The sequence below is a fragment of the Lissotriton helveticus genome, chromosome 1_1 (assembly GCF_964261635.1).
Source record: "Lissotriton helveticus chromosome 1_1, aLisHel1.1, whole genome shotgun sequence".
NCBI classification, from domain to species: Eukaryota; Metazoa; Chordata; class Amphibia; order Caudata; family Salamandridae; genus Lissotriton; species Lissotriton helveticus.
The window spans coordinates 343,454,739-343,472,427 of record NC_136057.1 but is presented as its reverse complement, the minus strand read 5'-3'; the positions used below and the strand labels follow the sequence as shown (position 1 = coordinate 343,472,427).

The 17,689-nt window shown below is 43.0% G+C and overlaps 1 protein-coding gene across 1 annotated transcript in view; it reads right to left on the bottom strand.

Moving 5' to 3' along the window:
• LOC144807640 (protein mono-ADP-ribosyltransferase PARP12-like) overlaps positions 1-17,689 on the bottom strand; it is a 190,040-nt gene that overhangs the window by 75,292 nt on the left and 97,059 nt on the right. The window contains exons 5-8 of the mRNA XM_078673266.1: positions 12,225-12,323; positions 8,969-9,095; positions 7,252-7,420; positions 6,790-6,907 (exon numbers count right to left, since the gene is read on the bottom strand). Coding sequence (XP_078529392.1) covers positions 6,790-6,907; positions 7,252-7,420; positions 8,969-9,095; positions 12,225-12,323 — 513 coding nt within the window. The remainder of the gene's footprint in view (positions 1-6,789; positions 6,908-7,251; positions 7,421-8,968; positions 9,096-12,224; positions 12,324-17,689) is intronic.

The following is a 17,689-nucleotide window of genomic DNA, read 5'->3' as shown; positions in this document are numbered from 1 at the left end:
ACAGGTGAAGAATATAGTTGTGTACATCTTGTGGCTGTGTTTTCTTGGGCCCATTTCAGTCTCAATGTGTACTGTCTCTACATAACTCTTTTGGGTGCCGCAATACACGTGTTACTTCTTCTCTCTTATGTTATGTTATGTTAAAAGCATTTATTAAGAGCGCATACACCAACGGTTTCATGGCACTCTGGTGACGGTCGAGGCAGTGGCAGGGAACTAGCTTAGTCATCATATGCTTGGGCGAACAACCAGGTCTTAAGCTGTTTTCTAAACTGTACAAGAGAGGTTAGAGATCGCATCTCGACCGGGAGGCATTTTCAGAATTGTGGGGCCGAAACTGCAAACCTTAGACCACCATACTTCTTACGTTTAAACAAAGGAGTTGCCAAAAAGTTCAGGTGGGAGGACCTAATGTCTCGAGAAGGAGTGTAGCGTTGAAGTCTAGCTGAAACAAAAGCCGGACTATTGCCATGAAGGGCTTTAAAATGGTGCATCCCAGCTTAAAAGGACAGCGCTTGATCACTGGAAGCCAGAGAAGGCTTTTCATAAGAGGACTAACATGATGCCACTTTGGTTGATGAAAAATCAACCTAGCAGCTTGGTTCTGAGCCAGTTGGAGGCGTCTCAGATGGTACTCAGGGATGCCAACATACAGTGAGTTGGCATAGTCCAGTCGGGGATTACTAAGGCTAAAGTGACCAGAATCATGGCTTCCCTACTCAAGAATCTGCTGATCTTCTTTATTCCCCGCAGTTGAAATAAACCGGCAGAGACAACTGAATTGACCTGGGTTTTCTTTCATGGACAAATCATTACTGAGTCCTGACACTGCTGCAAGCGCCGGGACACCTCTTCACTGAGGCAGCTGCGCGCTATATAAAATCACCTAACAAGAACAATAACTGATAATTATCCCCAGGCTTTTAGAAGAAGCAGCTGGCATGGGGGTATTGCCCAGTAAGGGGGGGGAGGGGGCAAAAGTTGGAGTGCCATGTATTGGCTTATCCACTCGTGCGAATCAGCTCAGTTTTGTCAGGATTCAGCTTCAATTGGTTCTCTGTGCTGCTTGTCTACAAGCGACTTACATTACAAGGTCGTCAGCTGGTCGTTATCTCTGCAAATCTGGTTTCATACGAACTCCAGTGGGTGTCATAGGACTACGGTGACATGCACACCTATTAACTTTAATGTCTATAAACGCAAAGGTGATGGTGTTAATTTATTCCTATTGTATTGCTTGGCTATGATTATGCAACGTTCACTTGTGTTTTGCTTTTTGTACATTTCCTGATGGAATTTTTCTTATATACACTTATCCACAATGGGATTGTATTTTACATTCATGGACTCTAGGTACACACCTTCAAGGTGTTCATTGATAATTTCTAATGGGTACACCTTACACCTCTTTATTCACTACATTGGAAAGGCAATGGGTACAACCCCCATTTGCTCACATTACACTTGCCTACTTGGGCTACTTAAGGTTTCAACCCTCTCTCAGGGTGACATTGCATTGGTGTTTATCCCATTTACATTTGTTAACCATTCCTATGCTAAGGGAGAGGTTATGGGTTCTGTCCCATTTACAGTAGCTAACCTCCCCTACGTCACAGGGTAGATCATGGTTTTCAGTCCCATTTAAGTAGCTAACCTCCCTTATGTCACGGGGTAGGTCATGGGTTTCAGTCCCATCTACGGTAGCTAACTTCCCTTACGTCACTGGATAGGTCTTGGGTTTTCAGTCCCATCGTCTCTTACACTGTTTCCCTCACACATGGAATGTCCTATGGGTCATAGTCCTATTACTACATTGCTTAGTTTTGATCGTTACACAGGGGTTGTCCTTACACTGGATATCGTTTCATGGGTCTTAATCCAATTCTCAGTAGTTCCTCACCCCTTTGCTTCGAGGTAGGGGTCAGTCATGGGTTTATGTCCCATGTCTTCGTACATTCTTACCCTCTCCTAGGGTATCAGTCATGAATCTCTGTCTCATTTACTGTCATTTTCTTAACATGCCATGCTTACATCATATTATATTGTTGTACATGCAACTTTATTCTCATATTCATTTTATTATCATTTTGAAAGTGTGGGAGGTTGATTTATACTTCTTAGTATTTTTATTCTTGTCCTCTGTTTTCAAACTTGTTCAGTAATCCATGTGATGTTACATTCATTTCTCATCCTTGGAACCTGAACTATACACTTTGTTGTGATTCTTCATTAGCCTCTAGTCTTTCCTTTTCTGTAGTGTTTTTCTCTTTCTTCCTTGTTCAAGAGTACATTCCTCCTTTTCTTCGAGTGTCTGGGTGTTAGTCTTGTGCTCAGTACGTGCTGTGCCTTTTTCTTGCTTGCTTGCTTGCTTGCCTGCCTGGCCAGTGGGTGTGTTTGGGGGTAGTCTTTGGTGCGACTATGTCCTTTAACTTATTTGTTGTTTCTTACGACTTATTACTGTTTTCCTCATTGGAGAGGAGGAGTTATTTCCATTTGTGCCACTCACCTTTTGCTTCCTCTTAGTTTTCCCACACCTATCTCTTCGCTCATGCCTTTCTGTCCTTTTCTTGACTTTTCTTCCTTAGTTGCATTTGCATTCCTTTCAGCTTTTTCCTTACTGGGCTTTTATTGGTACATCTAATTTAGGTATAGGACTATTGCTTCTGTTTTATGAGAAAGGGGGATATGTAATATCCTACTCTTGTTCTTGTTATGCCTTTTACATCCCCTGCTCAGCCAGTGTGTTTGTGTGTGTGCTACATGGAATATTGGAGTGTTGATGTGTTTGCAATGGTGGGTGCCTGAGAGGTTGGAAGTGACAGTTGAGAATGTGCTGTGCAGCAAGCAGGCTGCTCCTGGTCAGGCTGCTCTACAGAACTTAACTACCTGCTGTACTGGAACTATCTGCATGTAACTATCTTCAACAAATCTTCCTGAATTTCATCCTTTCTGCGTGGACCTCCTTACTACACATTTTAATGCAGAAGAGGCATGACGGAGTCACTGATGGCATCTTTGTGATTTCCAAGCTTCTTTTTTTTGCTAGACAGGGAGGCTGGCTTCACAAGAGGAGTCATGGGGAGAAGCGCACAGAGGCAAAAGAGAAGACTGCCACAAGGGTCTTCCTCTACCCTTGTAAAAAGACCTGGAGGCTCTAACAAATGGTCTAATTGGAAAATGAATATGGCTTCCAATGTTGAAACAGACTCTGCATTACTATAAATTCTACAAACATGCAAGCACATTATTTTAACTCCTCCCATATCTTTGAAAATCCTGATGACCGAACCCTTAAGGCCAGTTGTAAGGATTTCTGCCAAGGAGAGCTGCACGACTACCGTCTTTAGAAGAACACAGAGCCGAGTGGGAGAACAAATGCATACTTGTTAGTCTGTGGGTGCCTACCTTTAGTTTTCCATCTTCCAGAAACCCCAAAACACCTGCCCCCCACTGTATGGTTTGCATCAGGATTCCCAAGTACCTACGTAAGCCTTCCACTAAGGTTCTTGTGAGTGGTAATATGGTGTCTTGAATATTCTGCATTCAGTTTCCTGTTATCTAACTTCCTTTTCTCACCTTTACCCTCTCACTTATGGTACAATATATATTTGATTTAGAAAATGCTCATTCCCTGGCCTTCCTAGTACCCCTTTAACACCCTCATGGTATTGATTCCTTGCATTGTGGTATTGAGGTTAAATGACATCTGTTTTGTGATTAAGCCTCTTCAGGGATTAATTGTTATTTCTCATATATAAAAACAAGCCCAGCCCAGAACATCTTCACTACTTAAAAGCCTTGCACATGCTGCTGAAAGATGCATGAAGAGCACAAGTGGAGAGGTATCCATTATTGGTAGAAAAGTGTTGCAGGAGTTGCTGGGTTCACCAACATAGGTGACAGTAAGTCCTATAACAGTAAACCCAGAAGCACAGAATGTAGGAAGTGACTGACAAAAAGCAAAGAATACCTCTGCTGCAAATAAACTAAACAGTTTTATTTAGCCCATTACGAAAATCAAAAAATTACAACATGGTGGATGCCATATTACAAATCAGTTAAAGGAACTCCATACTTAGAGACTATGTAGATTGAAAAACAATAAAATGATCAATATGTGGAGATCATCGTCAGCTGTGGGGTCAGGTAAACATACAAAGGATTCCAGGCAGAAAAAAAGAAGAAAAAAAGAGTCTTTCTCCAGATGGAATACACCATGTCATTTATGCATCAGTTTGCGGTTATTCTAGATTCACTCGCTGTGCATTATACCACTTTTTCATGGTTGGACAAGCTAGTGACTACAGGATCAGATCAGAGTGACTCATTGTGATTTCAAGCCGAAATACCTAAACCTCAAACATTTTTCTCACTGGATTGAATGTGAATCAACTAGTATTACCAATAAGTAACTTGCTGCTTGTGCTGCATGTATATATTTTATAGTCACATACTATGCTGTCCATATTCTGTCCTTGCTTCCCTTATATAAAAAACAATTATTGATTGGAACAGCTGTAAAATTAAAGCAGAACTACTGCACATGCTTCTATCCTGGCCTCCCAATATTGGGGATCAGCGGCTGCAGAGAGCTCAGAATGTTGCAGTCAGGCATATTTAAGTCTGAGTGGGAGAGAGCATGTTCCATCAGCCAGAAGGTCACTCCAAAACCCACCAATATAATTTGTTTAGAGTTCAGCTGGTGTACGTTTGAAGATTTTAACAATCATGCCATGCAATATCTATCCTACAACAAATACCTGCAATATGATAGGTGAAAGGCTTGAATAAACCTCAGTCACTGGTGAAATCTAGGGCCGCATTACAGTCCATCTTTTATCGGCCAGAATACCACTCTGGACTGAGACCACCTTGTGTAAATCAGTACTGACCCAACTCCTAATGGGAACAGTCCATCCCAAATTATCATGCGAGCCCCTTTGCCGAAGGGGATACAAGCAACTCTAGATTGGTTTTGACCTTTTTTAACCTCTTCCACTGGGTGCATCTAGAGACCTATGGCACAGTGAGCTTGGGACCCACGACTGGGCATATTATTTGCACTTAGCGTATCCATTAAAACAAAAGTACAAGATGAAGAGTGAAATTCTTAAATTAATCTGAACTGCTGGTGATTGCTTGGAAAGTATTCCAGTCCATGGTTTTTCTCACCCACAATTGCACTCTAGACAGAGGCCCACCCTTTGCAAATCAGTAATGATCCTGCTCCTCAAGGGAAGCATCACCCCAGAACTGCTAGGCGATAGACTGGGAGACAGCCCAAGCAATTACCAGTGGCTGAGATTAACTCAGGCCTTTCACCAATCACTTTTTGGTGCTCCTCTGTGCAACGTCCTAAGTAAGATGAGTATGCCCTGTGGGTCCTGTGCTCACCATACCACTGGAGTCAAGCTGCACCCTACTGAAGAGGCACACAGAGGCCGAGATCGGTCTGGGGTTGCTTGTGCTCCAGTTCAGAGGAGACCTGGCCTGGCAGTTTTGGTTGAAATATAACTATTGGAGCAGGACCATGGCAGGTTTGCATATGACTGGGTTCTTGCTGAGGTGGTAGTGCCAGCTTCCTGGACCTAAGGCTTTCATCCAATCTCACCACTTTTTAGAAAGGCATTTTTTAGACCTGATCCAACAAGCCATCGGGTGGTTTATGGGTTTCCAATACTCTGACAGATCTGTGACATTGTAGTGTTAGCAGAAGCTTATTGAGTTCTCCTCCTCTTTACTGTATGTGCCTAATATCACCTAAATCACATTTAACATTGTAAAGAGGTTTGTTTTGCTACTTTGATTTTCTGTTCAATAGTGAGTGATACATGCTAACGTTTTACATAAAGGCGATCTAATTGGTCTAATCCTCTGCAACATCCTTCATTGTGTATTTCTGGGAATAATACAACTTTATGATCTTAAATGTAAGCCAAAATACATATGTGCTCTGAGCAGGAAGGCTCAAAATTAGAGTAATCATTTTAGAGTGTTTCTGGGCCCTGTGTACCAAGAATTATGATCCAAGTTGAGGTGTATTTCATCTTACAGCCTGGTGTGTGCTTGGATTAACTTCTTTGACAGAGTACAGTAAATAAAGTTAAGTGACCGATGGAATGAATGAAGTACAAAGAGACCAGTTTCTCATTTTATGATGAAAGGGATAGGCCTGAGTTAATTGGACGTGAAACGGCTTGTGTTTGGCTTGAAGAGGTCCCTGTAACCTTGGGTGAGTTTGATGGGTTCCAAAATTAAGATAGGGCAGATAAAGATATCTTAGAGGCCACTACTGCCCTGTCCCACAGCAGTACTGACAAAAGACTGCAGTCTGGCTTCCCAACCAGAGCAGCCACTGAAATGTTTCTCCTGCAAACTATGGGCCTAATTTAGACTTTGGCGGACGGGGTACTCCCTCAAAAATGTGACAGATATGAAGTCTGCCGTATTACAAGTACATTATATACAATGGCACTTGTATTAGGTGGATGTGATATTTGTGACAGAGTATCCATCCACCAAACTCTAAATCAGGCCCTATGTCTGGGGTTCTGAACACACCTATGCACTGCTGCAGCCAAAGGCTACAAGTATATTTTCTGCATGATAGGGGAGAGGGCGGAGCAATGTGGACCTCTAAGGTTACAGTCAGGTGGGAGGTTGAGGGAAGACCCAAGTGCCCGTAGAATCAAAGCACAGATAACTCCTGCTGCATCAAACATTCTTTAAAACATACCACGCGTGTGTCAGTATAAGACAAGTATTCATATGCAATTGAAATAACAATACCTTTAAAGTTTATTTGGTACTGCTGAGATCCAGCCTGAAATGGGACTACTGCTTTCTTATCAGCAAGGTAGGTTGTTTCCAGATCTGCAGATGCTATTGTAGCTTTTTCCTTTCCACCCTACAGAATGAAGACGACAACAAGTCAGTAAAACTTACATTTGGAGAATTCAAATATACAGATGTATGAAAATTAATTGATAGGCCCCTATGTCTTAAACATGGTTGGGAAGTGATTTTGTCCATTGTTTTGCCAAAAGATAACCTAACTCCATCTGCTAAAAGAATCAATTATTTCCTGCCACTGCATCCAAATCAGTACTGCAACCTGAATTAGCTGAATGGAATGGTCTTTCTTCCAGCACCTTTGTGCAGGAAAGGAGGAGCCTTTCTTTCGTACATCTTCTCCTTTTCACGTAGTACAACTTCCCCTCCCATCCACCTTCATCTTCGTAGGACACTCACATGCTGTCCATACTCAATCCACGTCCCATGTTCATTCTTCCAGTGCCAAACCCACTCTGTCGTCATTGGATGGTCAGGAGGTTGGGTCACAGAAGACGCTGTAGAGAGTCGCCGAACTTGATGATAGGAAGAAATCATTATCTCAAAATTTATATCATGACGTCCCGAACTATATGAGAAAGAGCAAAGAAGAACACATGACATGCAATGCTTATGGACTATGGGTCAAATTTAGAGATGTATTCATAGTCATTTACATTACAGCTCTCCGATTGACTATTTGAACCATACGGTAGATTAGATCAAAGACTGTTTACATATCAGCAGGCTGACAACCAACACCTCAGCAGCTCATCCAATAAACTGACCACTTAGCCTGAGCAGCAACAGCTCAACAGAACAAGCTCATGATGAATCCCGCTGCCATCTCTGAACAACATGTCAGACACAAAGTGGGGCCAGATGACTCCCGGGCTCCAATTGGGGGTACTTTCCCATCATGGAATAACAGCCCCCTTGACCACTCTGGTGCGTCAACCGATCCACTACTCATAGCACTACAGCAGCTACTACCTGTTTACCTGATATTTACTAGTTCCATAGGGAGGGAAGGGAGACTGTAGCACTGGGGTGCTGAATAAAGTTAACAATTATTGTGACTATTGTTCATATGTCCTTCAAGAAGTGTTGCTGGTTAGTAAACCAACTTGTAGAGTACTTAGGAGTCCTTGGGAGCCTAGATTTAACATTTTGCAAGTTCAGTAGGCAATGTGACATCAAAAGGTTCGTTCATCAGCCAGAAATGAGAGCAACATTAAAAAAAACTATGGGATACAATTTCTAAAACTTTGTGCCGGCCTTGCATCACTAAAGTGACTTAACCCAGCACAAAGTGTTGATTTTAGGGTTTATATTCCAGCACAAGACATTTTTTTGTAACTTTGCATTAAGCAAGAGTACTATACGTAGTATAATACTCTAGAGTTCCCATTCAATCTCTCATGGTTTTTTAAACAAATCCCTATCTACCAAAAAAGGTAGATGGGATTTGCAGAAAACAATTACGCCTCCTCGAGCAGGCATTACGTGGGAAAAAAGTTTACTTTTCTCAAAACTTTTCTAAGTTGCATGTGTGCTGTAATGAACACATACAAAGCTAAAAAAACGTTTTCATTAAGTCTAAGCACAGTACAAATCCTATACTAGATTAACACACAAAGCACTCCCACCATGGTGTAAGGGTGTGTGTGCCTGGCGCAAAGAAGTCAAAAGTGCACCAGCACAGTGCGTCATATTGTAGTAGATATAGAGGTGTTCTGCTCTCTCCCTTTGGTCGTTGCACTGGGTCAAATCTTAGTAAATGTTGCCCTATTTCTGTGAGTATTGGAAAGGAGAGCAACACCATATTCATAAAGTGTAGCTGCTAATTGAACATGCATTTCTACCAACCAATCTTCATCCAGATTGCATAGTATGTGTGTTTCACACCAGTTGGTGCAAGTAAATACGGTGAAGTGTATCCTTGAGAAAGGACAAGCCCGCAAAAGTATAGACATCCACAATGTTCACTTTCCCAAAGCCCTAATACACTCATAGTGTAAAATATATCTGTGTGATGTAAAACACACCACATCTTGCAAGACACTTTGGAGAAGTGATGCATACCAGTTATGCTGCGTCTATTAACATCACATCAAATGTACAAGCCCAGCTGTACCTGGTGTTGTTGGGATCACTGTACGCTTTCTCGATGTCTTCCATCCAGGGGAGGTCCTCCCAGACTCCTGGCACCTTTTCTATCTGCCATCGATAAGGCAAGTGGTAGTGCATCCGTAGACATTCACCTAGCGGACAAAAGCAATGAGAAGTGCATGCAGCGCCATCTTTATATCCCTAAAACAATGCCCATAGGTTTCACGTTTTTAATAATGAAATGCTTGTGTAGTGAAAATGAGTGTTTAAATTAAGACTGTGTCCTTTCAAATGTTGCTTGCACTTGCAGACAGCACAAGGATTAAATGGCTTGGAGTCTGGACTCTTCGCTTACCCTACTGGCCTTTCAGAAGTATCATGTACATTAACGTGCACAGCTGCTTTTGGATTCACTCAATATTATGTGATACACAGTTCTTCAGGGTACACATTTCAAACCTGTAAAGAGCATGCACTCTCAAAACACAAAGTATGGCCTGATGCACGGATAACATTTACCAAGCCTCTGAATCTATCTGAGAAACTCTTCCCAGCTCTCCAATTACAAGCAGTTTCAGGGACTGGCCCATCTTAAGCACCAATAAAATGTGGTTGAGTTGTCTAATGTGAGGCATGTTGCAAACAGCGAGGCGCCCATTGGCAAGGGAAATTTGGAGTACATAACTAGTAATCTTTTAGTATATTCCTACATGCCTTTGTGAATTAGCCCCAAAACATCTAAAATAGGAATACAACTGTGGCATTGGGGGAATATTTATGAACAGTTAGCAAAAACAGAAAGAACTGTGCATTCTTTGGACTTTTATTAAAGGGTATTAGTATGATTCTTGGCCTCTTCACAAATGTATCTCAGGATACAACAAATTGTATTACAAGACCCATCCACAGCATGGAACCTGCCCTCATCGCTGCCAAAGATGACATCTACATGACTCTAGATAGCAGAGACATGGCGGTCCTCCTCATCCTGGATCTCTCCATGGCTTTTGGCACAGTCTCCCATCCCATCCTCATTCAACACCTACACAACATCAGAATCCAAGGACATGCACTCTTATGGATCTGCAAAAAGAACAGTTGATGGACAGAATGCAGAACAATGTCATACATTCACCCCAGTACAGAGATCTGGGCCTAAATCTATTGTTTCTTTGATCACCATGCCACTCCAGTTTGAACCCAGCCATATGCAAATCAGTCGTGACCCTGTGCCTCATGGGAAGAGTCCAGCCCGAACTGCCAAGCCAGGTCCTCCCTGGACTGGAATCAAGCATACTAGAACCGGTTTCGGGGTTTCACCCCTCATCAGTCAGGATTGCTTGACTACAGTGGCATGGAGAGCAGGGGACCCACGTCTGGGCATACCCGTCCCACTCGGGGTGACAAATGCAAAAAGAATAGTTGATGGATGGAATGTAGAACAATGTCGTACATTCACCCCAGTACAGAGATCTGGGGCTAAATCCATCATTTGTTTGCTCACCATGCCATTCCAGTTTGAACCCCGCCATATGCAAATCAGTCTTGACCCTGTGCCTCATGGGAACAGTCGAGCCCGAACGGCCAAGCCAGGTCCTCCCTGGACTGGAAACAAGCATCCTAGGACCGGTTTCGGGGTTTCACACCTCATCAGCCAAGATAGCTTGACTCCAGTGGCATGGAGAGCACGGGACCTACATCTGGGCATATCCGTCCCGCTCGGGGTGACAAATGCAAAAAGAACAGCTGGACTGTCCCGACTGATTTGCATATAGCTGGGTCCAAACTGGGGTGGTGTGGTGAGCAAAAGAATGATGGATTAAACCCAGATCCTTGTGATTGGGGGTGAAAGTTTGCATTGTCCAGCATTCCGTCCATCAATTGTTTCTTTGTCTCTTATGGATCTGCTCCTTCCTGATTGTAAGGACCCAGTAAGTTAACTTGGCACTATATACCTCGGATGCCCACAGCCTCATCTGCGGATTTCTGCAAAGATCCTCCATGAGCCTGACTCTCTTCAATGCATACATGATCCCTCTAGCCCATATCATCCGTTCTCACGATATCAACCTCCTGGTCATAAGCAAGGTGGACCCTTTATGCCGAGATCAACACAAAGCTCACTAGAAGGCTGCAGACCATTCAGTACTCTGTAGCCCGAATAATTCTCAACTCCTATGCCGCACTCACAAGACACCACACCTGAAGGGGCTCAGCTGGCTCTCCATTAACAAACGAGCACAAATCAAACTCGTCGCCCACACTTTCAAGGCCTCATAACACTGGCCCAGCACATCTTAATAATCGCATCTGCTTTCAGAACCCTTCCACACACCTCCGCTCACCCGGACTTCTACTTGCACAAATCCCAAACAAACGGAAAACCGGATCTGGCAGTCAAGCCTTCTCCTACATCTTCCTAACTCATGGAACGATCTGCCACTACAGCCTGCTGCAGCTGAACCTTTTCCTGACTTCTTGAATTCCGCTAGAAGCTGAATACCTGGCCTTTCAAATCATCCCACTAGGCCGTAAGTGTGCCTAGACTCACACCTGCTCAGTACCAGGATACACTACCAGGTGATAGTGCGCTCTACAAATAGGCATAATATAAAGTAGTACAAAGTGCCTTTGTCCATTGACCCACTTGTGTATACATAGAACAGTCCATATCACATAACATAAAGTACTACAAAGTGCCTTTGTCAATTGGACCCATGTGTGTATACATAGAACAGTCCAAATCACATAACACAAAGTACTACAAAGTGCCTTTGTCAATTGGACCCACGTGTGTATACATAGAACAGTCCATATCAGTGGCTGTAGTAACTGACCGATTTTCAAACAGACCAATGGTAGAGAAGAAAGAAGAGTAAAATTGCTCAATCTCAGCTGTAATTAAATGTACTCCAAAAGACACAAAACATCATAACATATAAAGGTATTTCTGCTGTGTTTTGCCTCAGTTCAGATACTATTCTTCCAAATCTCTACGCCATGGAAGAACTATGATTACTGAGTAATAATCCTATTGACTCGATTAATTCTCTTTGACTGTTTCTCTGGCAAGTCTTATTTTCCCTGACGCAAAACGATATGCAAAAGATCTTATAATAGTGTAAAGCACATGATAGCCATGAAACATCCTTATGAATATTTGTAGCAGCCAAACCATACGTTTGCTAAACTCCAGACAGTGACAGTTCGACCAAGCTGAGCAGGACACAGGTGTGCACTGCCTGCGAGGAGCAGGCGGTAAGAAGTCTGTAAGGACTCACTTTTGCGCTGACAAAATGCCCAGATGTGATAGGAGCAGATCTCGTTCGGATCACCACAATCTTCTGGAGAGACCACTGGCCGCACAAGGGGTTGGAAAACTGGGAATGGAAAAGTAGCACAGAGTTAATCGTTTCGCCAGAAAAGAGAGAGCTGTGCTAAGTTGTTTTAAGTTAGTATTTTTGTAACGAAATAACAACCATAAAGTGGTGCTTACATTTTCAATCTTCAGTCTTTATGCCTTTTCATAATCAGTGTATCACAATATACAGGCTGTACGTTAGATATAACATCCTATCCTTTCACTTTACTGTACTATGTAGACAGGTTATTTATTTAGATATTATTTCAACCACACCCTTTATCAGACGAGTGTGCTTCATCCACGTTCTTAGAAGATTAAAACAATAAAATTGAAATAAAAATGTGCAAACATATATTCATCATTAAGTATATGGGTTATATAAAATCTGGACGGCAGCTTTCTAATGTAAACTTAATTCCCTCCATATATCGGCCTAAGGTAATATTTCTTTAGTTTCTGTAGCATTGGGCAAACAACGCATGAAACCTTAGATATTACCCAATTTTATTTTAGGATCCTCACTTCTCTCAAAATAACAATGTAATTTCAACTAACCTCTCCGTTCACCTCATAGTATTAATCAGACAGGTTGTAACACCTGGAGCACAGGGTATGCAGCACAGGTGTCTCTCATTCATTCTCATGCTTCATGTAATTTGTGTTGGTAAATGCCTGTCAACATATTTACAATGAAAATATTTTACCACTTCTACTTTATTAGTGGAAGGGTCATATTTGCAACCTAATGATGTCGACAAGAGACACCCAACACATGCTATTTCGAAATACAATGTAATTCTGTGACATCATCCATACACTTTCATCTTTAGGGGAAGGGTGGAATGTGTGTGAACCTATGGAAGGTACCTTTACAGCAGAACCTCGCATCAATTCACATACTTGCCTAAACCACACATCGGATATTGACTGAGAAGCATGCGAGTGAGAAGTCAACGCAGACAGTCTTTGGTCATACCTGATGAGCGTATGCATCTATCTGCAAGAGCGCCACAATCCAAACCAACAGTTCTCGCACACAGCAGCACATACTGCCACTCCACCATAGCTACTCTCCAGTAGAGGAATGTTAACCAACCATTACCCAAAAGTGGCTAAGATGCAAGCTTACCTCTTATAACAAGCACTGTCAAAGCCAATTAATATCGCTTTGCAAATGCTTGTTGTTTGCCTCTACTGGGTTTTCCAATACTTGTTAAATTACTCCTGCATTGACAAAGCCAAAATGGTGGCCGGCCATCTTAGTATGGTATTTTCTATGGATCCAAAATGACATCATCTTGCATGTAGAATGGATGCAACAAGGTGGACATCGGGGTTTGGCACAAAATAAAGTTTTGTCATTTTGGAACATTACTTTCTACAGTTCCAATATGTTGCATGTACACAGGATAGGTTTTGCTGCTCAGGAAACACCTCTTCCAGGTCATACGAGAGGTGATCCATAATGATCCTCGGAAGTTGCTCACAGACACAGTGTTCGAGACTGCTTAATGTGGGGTCCTACCATGTGTACCCCCTTTACACTGCTATCCCTATGTCTAGGAGTTAATCTGACAGGTATAAAATGGCAAATGATTATGGTCTATAGATGGATGCCTTTCTCTTGAGACTGCCTAATGGCCTTTTCCTGGTCAAATCTGTACTGTGCGTCATTACTAGGATCCCTTAATCCATTAACCCACAATAGAATTCCCTAGCAAAAGATATCGGTGTTTCTTTTTTGGGCTGCACCTACTGTTTGCACTACTTGTATCTTCTTTTCTCTTTTCCCTATACCGACCATTTTAGGTCCAGGTGCTGTGTGCATGGTACGAATCCACAAATCCTACATTGGAGCACAGGGAACCTCTGTATGTACCCCAGCAGTTTCAGCAAGATTCATCAGGTCAGCCTGTGACCAGTTACATTTTGACAAAGGTGTATGTCAAAGGTATGCCACTTGTGCTATCCTGAGACAAAGAAATGTGCTTTGCATCCCTATCCCACTCTAGAAGATGTACTGTTAGTTCACCAATGACCTCTGATTGGCCAAGGTCTGCCTGGAGTGATTTCACATCCTTAGTGGCCATAGATTCTGTATTTCAAAATATCAATTGCTACAACCTCTGGAAATAAGGCGGTCCTTTTTTATCAGAATATAAGTTAAATTTTTTACTTCAGCAATTCTCTGCATGAAGAGGAAAGGATATGATAGGGGCCAACCTTTATGCTGTTTGTGTTACCTGAGGAGAAGGAGGTAAACTGCCAATATGGCTTAGAACTTGCCCAAATTAATCTCAGAAACTGTGAATGAACAGTTGCTTCTAGCCACACCGTGAGACTTACCGCCTATGAGAGGATTCTCCCAGGACAGGAAATTGTTGATATCATTGCCCAACCCACCCAAAGTGACTGCATTTTGCAGAGAGATGACTCTGCAAGTTGTCTCTCCATCTCCCTGTGAAACAGCCCTTGATTTCACTTGATGGGTTTCTACTGGTGGGAGGAATTCTCATATTATTTGCGCAGGTGCTCTGCCACTACCCACCTCCCTCAAGACCTCCGGTGGCATCTTCACGAAGTCTTGCTGGAGACACCTACACTGTTTGGATGGCGAACCGAGTCCTGAGCACACTGCCAAACCTGCTGAAGAAAGACTGTGGCCAGAGACAACCTGCCTAAACGAGATTAGATACTATGGGTATCTCCAGTTCCAGTTGGGTCTGGAACACACAGAGGACACAACTGAGACTGCTCGTGCTTTGACTGACGGATTGACTAGAGACGGGTAGCTTGGCCCTCAAGTCTCAGGACGGTTTCTGAATACAGAACTGCTACTGGCACTCACCTCCACCAACCCAGCCTGAGAACCTGGAGAAATGGCTGCAACTGCTTAAAACTACATAAGGCACTGCAACATAACTGACATACAAAGGGCCTTATTCATCAAGGTACTTATGTGTAGTAAATATACGAGTGCGGACTCTGCACTCATGGTGGAGTCTCCACACTAGTATCGGAATCTCCGCACTTGGGAAGAATCTCTGCATGGCGCATTCTCTGCAGATTCCGCCAGAGTGCAGGATTCTTCTTGAATCAGGCCCCTATGTAGTACATTAGACAAACATTGTCCTATTTTCACGGTGCACTTAAAGATAGGCGAGCTCTTAATCATGCATATCATTGCATTAGACAAAGTGATTAACAGCAATCTATTGCATTTTTAATCAAGTATTATATCTCTAGATAAACAAAATCCTTGCACTGAGAGGACATTCACTGTAATATAGCATTATAGCCAGCTGCCGAGGGCTATACCGGGTGTTAAGGGCCCTGAGCCCAGGTTATAGGCCTGCAGCTTGGGTCTATAACAAGGGAGAAGGCCTTTATCAACCTGGATTGCCTATAAGGCTATTAGAAAATTCCGCTCACTAAGGGTAGAATTTTTTTAATGAAAAAGGGAGAAATATGATGGTGCTGCGGGCTTAAACCAGCCCTTATAAGCCCGGAGATACCCCATTGTCTTCAATTGAGCTCTCAGCATTCCAATGTTTTAATGTAAATTATATGTGTAAACTTTTCGGGAATCCCTACTCAGCATCAAAATCCAAGAGAAAACCTTCACTTTTCATGCTTACAAGAAAAGTAAGTTTATTTTTTCTTAAACACACACATAAAAATGTTTCAAGCACATTAAAAATGGATAGCCCTCTTATTTCATGAAGTATATCCTTAAACTCTTGCGATAACTTTCCACTTCCGGTTCTGAGCTGCTAGGTAGATTTAGAACCTCTATCGGGAGTCTTGGCAGTTGATCATTCAGATAAAAGCACCCAGAACATCATTTTCTTAGGCCCCTTACATAGGGCGTGTGATAGAGCAAGCAATTGACCATGGATTTCCGTGTTGAGTCTCACTGACTTTAAATGAAGGAAAATTAGGGAATTATTGTGGGCTCTTAGTCTAGCATGAGTACGTGTTTAGCTCCTACATGCTCCAAGGGACGCTGCACAAGGCATGCTTCAAATGCTATTAAGATCTGGTTAACCGCTGTGTTATTTTATTACGCTGTGTTATTTTATTACGCTGTGTTATTTTATTACGCTAACGAGTACCTTAATTGTACCCCTGCTCACTGGTTCTCTGTACCGGCACTTCTCAGTTTACTCCTTTTTCGTACCAGAGCCTCCCTTTGAAAAGGGAAAGTACCAGAGCTCGTGTAGTTAGAGCAGGTCAATGTCATGGATTTGCTCATTTGCACTGTAGATGCAAAGGTGTGGCCAACACCTATGATAATAACCAATGGTGCAAGTTGAAGTTAGCCGGAGGAGGAGAGACACCACACAGTAAGACATCCAAGTGGATATGATTTCTGGTGAAAAGACAGCTGCCACAAAGGGGAAATGTTTACCATGCTTTTTGAGTGCACTTTCTTTTCCCAGACTGGATAGAGGGCGACGCTGCCTCTCAGATTTCCTTCCCTGTACGCACAACCTCTGTTCCCATGACGAGGCACACATGCAAGAAAAGTTCTAGCCCTAGTTGCTCATCTTTAAATGGCGAGTGCAAATAGCCCCGTAAATAAATCGTGATTTAGCAATCAAAACATAAGCACTGACAAGGAAACTTCAGCATTGCAGACAGGGGACGTCAGGCAGGGAAGGATTATAATCTGGAACACAGCGTGTTCTATCATTGTGTTTTTACTGCATGCAGCTATACATTTCAACTGTTTCCCCTTGATTTTTGCAGCTGCCACTTTCTGTTTTCTAGCACTCATAATTTCGAATAGTTAGCCCAATTGCAGCTTACATTCTCAGCCCTGTCTACGATGCTATGTGCCATTGGCGCTAAATATAACCCTCGCACTCTGCCCCACTCCCTCTTGCATGTTGTATATACCCCCATACTGTATTCCTTATCATGAAAGAAAGCCAACGCACACGTTTGTCTTGTGGTGGTCATTTGTTGGCCGCAGTTTTATTAGGAATACAAGGAAACATGTATATACTTTGCATCAATCATGCTATGTCATCCAAAACTTCCTTGGCATTGTCTCTTGGCCCTTCTGGGTCTTTTCCTTTGGTAGGTTGGATTTTTTGCAGCCTGTTTGCGCGGGAAGGGAGTAGCTTCTGTCCCGGAGTTAGGCCATCTCGCTACCTTGTCCGACTTTGTTGTGCCTTGCCGTCCGGCGGGGGCTGGGCTGCGAGCGCCATCTCCGTCTGCTACCCCCCATTCGGTAGGCCACGTTACCCAGCCGTGAGGCATCCCAGAGTGGGTGGTCCTACCCACCTGTCCTTAGGCCAACTCACCCAGCCGTGCGGCATCTGAAGGTGAGTGGACCTATTCTGGCACACCGCCCTCCGGTGTGCCTCCGTACCA